This window comes from Physcomitrium patens, chromosome 20 (genome assembly GCF_059467195.1).
Source record: "Physcomitrium patens ecotype Gransden chromosome 20, ASM5946719v1, whole genome shotgun sequence".
NCBI lineage: Eukaryota > Viridiplantae > Streptophyta > Bryopsida > Funariales > Funariaceae > Physcomitrium > Physcomitrium patens.
The window spans coordinates 11,908,237-11,915,248 of NC_143429.1; the positions used below are offsets into that span (position 1 = coordinate 11,908,237).

The 7,012-nt window shown below is 37.8% G+C and overlaps 1 protein-coding gene across 1 annotated transcript; it reads right to left on the reverse strand.

Moving 5' to 3' along the window:
- Positions 1-1,405: 1,405 nt before the first annotated feature.
- LOC112273464 (calcium-dependent lipid-binding protein) lies at positions 1,406-6,811 on the reverse strand. Its single transcript, XM_024502297.3, has 11 exons — positions 5,372-6,811; positions 4,900-5,001; positions 4,602-4,652; positions 4,279-4,399; positions 4,057-4,175; positions 3,735-3,833; positions 3,456-3,536; positions 3,192-3,280; positions 2,638-2,872; positions 2,196-2,363; positions 1,406-1,814 (listed from the first exon to the last, which is right to left on the reverse strand). Exons 1-11 carry the CDS (start codon positions 5,516-5,518, stop codon positions 1,569-1,571), a joined length of 1,458 nt encoding a protein of 485 aa, XP_024358065.1. The 5' UTR covers positions 5,519-6,811; the 3' UTR covers positions 1,406-1,568.
- Positions 6,812-7,012: the final 201 nt, after the last annotated feature.

Below are 7,012 nucleotides of genomic sequence, written 5' to 3' on the forward strand. Positions count from 1 at the left end.
AGTGCGTTCTCAAGCAGGAAAGCATGTAATACGCAACGTAAAAAAACTTGCCTTGTAAGTCAAGGCATGTGTCCTACAAAGTCAACACATATTGGAGGTCCTATAGAACATCGCCACGTAGCCCCTAGTTAGATAGTATATATAGAGACAAGAATAAAGCCTTCTTCACTCTTGTCAACTCCTTTCTTGCTTCTAGTCTAGTTTCAAGGGTCTTTAGTTTTCTTGGCTTTTGACAATAGCCATTCCAATTTCTTTCTTAATATACATATCAAGTTATTTCTATTTTGTCATCTTTTTTTGAGAGAAGTCTCACTTGTTTATTTCTTTTTATCATGTTCTTGTCCTTGACAAAAGATCATATGAAGTATAGCAATATTAATTGGGAATGTAGTGCTAATAATTCTCTAAAGAGAACACATGAAGATAAATATTAAAATATACATCTTATCAATAAATGTTGTATTATATTTATTTATTTTTTCTTAATAAATTTTTTTAAAAAAAAAATTTATCCACCATAGTAAATTTTATTTATTACCTTTCACAATCCTTCTACAAAGCTTTTTACTGACTATTTTTAGAATATATTCTATTTTTATCTTACCAATAAATAACTTCTTTATTTGCTATTTAATCCTTTAATTAAATTGCAATTATTAAGGAATATTCAATCAATCTATGGGTTCAAAATTATTATATTTTTATAATATTTTTTTTCCAATTTTTTCTTTTTAAATTTAAAAAAAAAAAATCAAAATTACAATATGTAAATTGATTATACACTAGTATAATGTTATTTTAAAAAATAAATAAATAAAATTTTGTAAAGCATATATTGGCAATTTAATTTATGATGTTTATATATTATTTTTGTTGTTTAATTGTTAAATTATGTTATATTTTCTTATTTGGTTTGTTAAATTGTAAAATTTAATTGGTAGAATAAAATTTAAAATACTCTAAAATAGATTTATTTGAAAAATGATTGTATTAATAAAATGTTTTTTTATTTTTTTAGTTTTTTTGAGAATTACCGTATTACAACAAATGTGTGTGTATGTATTTGCCTTTTATGTGGATATATACAGATATATATATATATATATATATATATGTGTGTAAATATATTGGACTAATGAGTTATCCACAATATTTTGTTTTAGTACAACATCTCATAAAAAATGTGATTGTAAAACTGAAAGGAAAATCATTTAAAGTAAACAATTGGTTATTTCTATTGTTTTAACATAACACTTCCAAAGCTAAGCTCCCAATGCTAGTATATATTAAAATTATAAAATTAAATTAAAAATGAAAACCCTCAGGCAATTTAGAGGGGTAGACATTTGTAAAATTAATACAATTGACATTTTCTACCTATTCAAGACTGATCTGCAACTTCTGATGCTCAAAATTGGAATTTTATTAAGAAAACATGTTTTCAACAATAGCATATACTATCTGAATGCAAATTAAAGATCGAGTGCAAAACAGATTCAGCTAATAAACCACAGTTTACAATGTATGGAGAGCGGAACACCTAATCTATCTAGAGTCGGAACAGCCATTCAGCGTGGCGACAAACTGTCATGTATAAAGCTTTTGATTCCCTTACTCATCATCCTCCCAACCTTCATCACACCCGACTCTACGGTTTCGGTGCCATTCCTCGAAGGCTTGAGACTTTTAGTCAAAGCATCCATATTCCCTCCAATTACACCTGCATTCTTCAGATCTTCTTTTGCCTGGATCTCTTCTTTTTCTTCAACCATAGCCCTGAGCTGCTCTGTTTCCGTGTACAGATGGTATAAGAGCTGGAGGCATACATGTAAATTAACGTGTTAGTGACAATTGAAAGCTGGATAGTTGACAGTAACAGCACAACGTACATGTGATGCATAGCAATTCAGTTTCATGCACCATCTAGTGTTCGAAACTCAATATGAGTCGATAATTTAAAGAGGCTGAACACAGGCAAATTAATGCGTTTACGTTAGATAGCATATGCATATAGATAGGTCTTTGATTTGCATATACTGTCTGAATGTAAACTGTGGAGTGCTGCCGCTTCGAATAGGCAATTCAGCTCTCAGCCAATACATCATCAGCTCTTTGAAACTCTATGAAGACATAAATGTATGTTTTTCTACGAGAGGACGAATAAAAACATCAAGAGAATAGATAGTCATACTTACTTTGACAGTAATTGAGCCACGGTCACCTTCGTCTTTTACTCTAACAGTGTCCAAAGATGGAGCTAATTTTTTTCTTATCTCGATTTCGGTATCAGGTTTCAAAACACACAGTGGCACTACAGTTACACCAAGTTCTTTATCTGTTCCAAAATGTTCCTCGTCTTTGACCTGTAAAGATAGCCAATACGAGAAAATCATAAAACCTGCTACTCTGGCAGAAATCAACAACAGAGTGCATGGAGTAAAACATCAGCCACCACAACCAGATGTCGCATGAGATTATCTAAAGAATTGACTCCAAAATTGACGTAAAGGCCTAAACTTTATGTCTGTAATAAATTTAGCCACTCAAAAATTACTGGGACTCTTGAAAGAAAGGCCCCTCGAATATATCAATGAAAATAGAGCATTTACAGAATGAGTTCAGTTAAGAGGCGCAAACCTGCAACACCAGAGTCTGTGTTTCAGTATCCTCCACATCAAAATGAAAGACTGAATCAGGATCATTCCATTCTGGATTTAGGTTGTGATGGATGACTCTAGTTTTTTTCTTAAAGAGAACCCGTACATAAAGCACAACATACGGATCTGATATGCCAATTGTTTCCATATTTTTCAGATCGTTAGCCCTCACCACAGTGACCGTTAACTTGCCTTGAGGCTTTAATTCCAGATCACTGCAGCCAAGCACAACAATGTTACAAACAATTACTCGTGAAAAATTGCCTAAATATTGACATTGCAGTTTATGATTCAATTTAAAGTTAAATCTCTCCCCATCAGCTTGAGCATATGTATCAATGAACGAGACATCATAACATATAAAAGAATATCAGACGTCAATGTCGTTTGTAGGACAAAAGATGTCTAATGCATGCTTTTTCAATATCAAGTTCCGTCTGACCGATGAACTTGAAAATGTAAACAGCGTAAGAAATCAGGAATCAAGAGAGCAGCCGTCTCCTAGTTACAGAAAAATAGTACGGAAAGAATCACCTTGTAACGTTCATAGGGGTGTCACCAATAGGAAATATAAGCCTGCGGGGCCACTCCAACATATCTGTAATACAGCTATGCACCAAATCCTTCACAATATACACACACACACACTTCAAGACATCTTATGACTGGGGCAACCATCATGAATTCCATTGCAAATTAAATGTCGCAGAAAATTAAAACAGTAGAGATGATTTGGCATTAAATTCTCCAAGGTTAATGCAGGATTGACGATATAAAATCCTAGGTTGGGGTTTTAACCTCAATCATGTCACCTAATCCAGGAATGGCTGCAGTGTTGCCTCCACCAACTTTTAGGTTGTAATCGATTCGGTATTTTGGCTGCACGTAAATAACACTATCAGTGGTTAAAGACATTGCACAAAATCAAAAGGATGCAGCACTTCAACTTACAGTTCTCCTTATAACCTTAAACTCACCCTTATACCGCCGTAGGACCAGCACAGCACACTACTTTTGACTTGGAAATATAGTTGGAATGATTTCTACAGGTTGCTCCAAGAACTGAAGTCAACTTACATCAGGCAGAACAGCAACAACATAGGCTGAGATGCAGGGAATCTGGTCTGAAAGCTGGAAGATCAGCCGAATTGTTGCATAGAACGACAGATCTTTTAACTGCAAGATGACAAGCACAAGATTCTTAGCCTTGACACGGGAGCCACACATTTATTGAAGTAAATGCATGAAACTGGAAAGTTGTGGTAACAAAATCCAACAACTCACTCACAAGGATCCAAAGAACAACTCTATGCTGTTACTTTCAGTGGGTAGCTGCAAATGCAGCATATAATCAATGACCCAGCACAAGTGGGCACTACTGAACAAGGTCTTCAAGTACCTGAATAGAAACATTGGAGCCCATGATGGCCGCATTAAGCACAACATCGCCTTCACTACCCCACTTGAAATCCATGTCCAAGTGCACCTGACTTTTACGCAAGCTTTGCACCCTAATTCCTGCCCAAGGAAAAATCTGCTGTCAGCAAAAATATGTAAACCAAACATATTGGTCTAAACACCAGAATCACTTAAGAAAGCTTAGTGTATCCCAAAATCTAACCATCAATATGGGGAGCCGCTTTTCCAAGATGGAACTTTTCGACTGTGAGAGATGAAATCCTAGTAGGCCTGTAGAATTCTACGACTGGTCCAAGCCACTCCTTCCCCGGTTTCTCCGTGGCCTGCACAGAAAAAACATTGCAAATCCACTTCATTACGAACTGAATCTGTTTTAAACAGGGAGCTTCGGTTAACTTGAAGAGGCACACAGTACCACAGATTACTGGACGAAAGTCGCAATGAAATTGATGGATATCAAAAGCATAAAAGTAGCTGCAGTAGAAAATGATAATGGCATCTCTTCACAAAGAAAAATGCGCATACCTCTACTACAAATGGCCAGATTTTCTCCAGAATTTCATTTACCCATCTAACCTGCCAAGAGACATTAAGTCCTACCAGGATAAGCATCTTCACCTGTGTGCTAAAATCACACCTTACCATTCAAGACATGAGCAGAACGAATGTATACATCATACTTAGTTGCCTAGGAAACTTCAGCATTAATGCAGACGTATTACAGAATGATTTTTTCATGCTGGATATCAGACAGCATACATTGTTCACCGACAAAAAATAAAGTTAAAGCTCTCAGTTTCCACTGAGGTTCACGTCTCTATACCTTCTCAAAAGTTAGGAATGAAATATGGCTCGGATAACTTTCCTTACAGAGCCTCTTGAAGTCAAATTCATCTGCTAGGCTTAAGAGATGTATTCCAGCAATCTGTACATAAAAAACCAAAAACCAATATCATCTCAAAAATTTCTCCTTATGAAATACGCATTAGACAGGAGACCAGTCCACTTGTAACGAGGAAAATATTTTTTGAGTTCTACGACAATAAATTGAAATTAGCCTCGTAGAATGGAACTTCGCAATGCCAATATATTTTGAGTTTCTGTAATGGCATTGCGAAGTTCCATTCTACTACAACCAATTCTTTCAAATTTCAGTGAAAAGGTCGGTGTTGAGCATGAGAATTTATCCAGGTTGTTATTGGAAATTGTTATAATAAGCACTGATCAGATCTTAAAAACTGAGATAAGCACAAAAAGCGTGGCAAACTCCCTTCAGAGTGTGAAAGACGGTGCACCTTCTGTAATCTCCATTTACTTCGTTTGTCCGAAAAGTATTTAAAACCTGCAACGAGTCCCACCCCGACCACGAATCCAACGACAAGATGACCAAGAATCGTGCTGCCAATCCTTGGTCTATTTGGTTCCAACACGCACGCTGCCATTGGGCTTACTGGTCGAAATTCAAGCCCTCAACTCCGTGGCGTCCACATCACGTGCAACCTCTCTCCTTTAGAATCGACACAGGTATTTGACCAGTAAGAATTACTTTGCCCCAATCACATGAGGTTACGGAAATCTTCCACAAGATCCTATGAAACATACGTGTAGTTGCGTTGGGGAAGCTGGCACCCAGTACACGGAAATAGTCGAGTACACGAAGGAGCCGCGAAAACTCAAATCTTCAATCCTTCTTTCCAAAATCAAGATCACGGCAGAAGCATGAGCATACCGTAGTGCGGAGAAAAAGAAGTCGACAATGGAGGCACTAATATACTCAAATGTATAATTTCTAAGCCGACCTAATCAAACACAGCCAAGAAACTGCACAAGCGATTCGCAACACCATAAAAACACCTCTCAATCCTTTCAATAAAGCCAAAATTTCACGCAATTCGCTACACGGCTGCTCTGCTTTGACCACTGCATCCCATTCAATCTCAACTGGTTCACCACCTAGATGATTCGCCCATGTAACAATTTCCACAACACGTCTTAATCCAAATCAGGCCTCCAACTATGCCGAACACCAATAGCCTACACCGCGTTCCAGGTTCAACTGAAAAAAAACACCATTTCACAACCACTCCTGATGGAGGTCACTCCAATTGCTCGGAGTCCTCTACCGAATCGACCGTGTTGCATGTCACCAGCCGAGCCCTCAGCACTCACCCTAGCAACCTCAAAATTCGTCCACAACACTATCATGTCAACCACACGAGAAGTCATCCAAGACAAATCCACAGCACAACCAGATTCATCACAACATCTTGGATAGAGGACTATGGAACAAAGAACTGGGAGAATCAGCGACAAGTAAATCTCTACACCAAATTACTGAACCAATTGTAAGACACCTGATAACGATCTGAACTGGAGGGCTGGAAGATAGAAATCAGAAAAGAAGACTAGGAAGAAGAAGGAAAAAGAAAAAACTACGAAAAAGAAAGAGAAGAGGAATAACTACTACCACGACAAGAGCAGGAACGACTGGTCTACGTAAAATCTGATAGCAAACTGCAAATGCCGCGTCAAGGCACGCAAGCCACTGGCAATGGAGGAAAAAAAAAAAAAAAAAAAAAAAAAAAATCTTGCTCCACACAGGTAGACCTCTTCCCAGCCCGGACACGGAAAACAGCCTGTTCCAAACGCAGGAGGAGGAAGCGTGGGCGAAGGCGGAGTTGGTGAGCACGAGAAACACGGCATCGATGGGAATGATCCACCACGCCGCTTACAAAACAAAAAGAGCTCTCTCTCCCTTCTCTCTCCCTTCCCGTCTTTGGCTCGTCTTCGCGTTTTCGTGGCTCCCGGGGTTCATCCAGCCATGCCATGGACTCGTTCATCGCCCCCTAGTCCTCGTACTCCAATTCGATCGCAACAGTGTCGTCGTCGTCGAGAATTCGTAATGGTAGCATTCATTCGGCAAGTGAGTTGAGTTG

Bases quoted from the DNA above. Each gene is read 5' to 3' on its own strand.
- LOC112273464 (XM_024502297.3), bottom strand. From the start codon at position 5,518: ATGGCAGCGTGCGTGTTGGAACCAAATAGACCAAGGATTGGCAGCACG. The intron at 4,176-4,278 runs GTTAGATTTTGG...TTCCTTGGGCAG, and splicing joins AGCGGCTCCCCATATTGATG to GAATTAGGGTGCAAAGCTTG. The intron at 1,815-2,195 runs GTAAGTATGACT...GTATGCCTCCAG, and splicing joins GTGGCTCAATTACTGTCAAA to CTCTTATACCATCTGTACAC.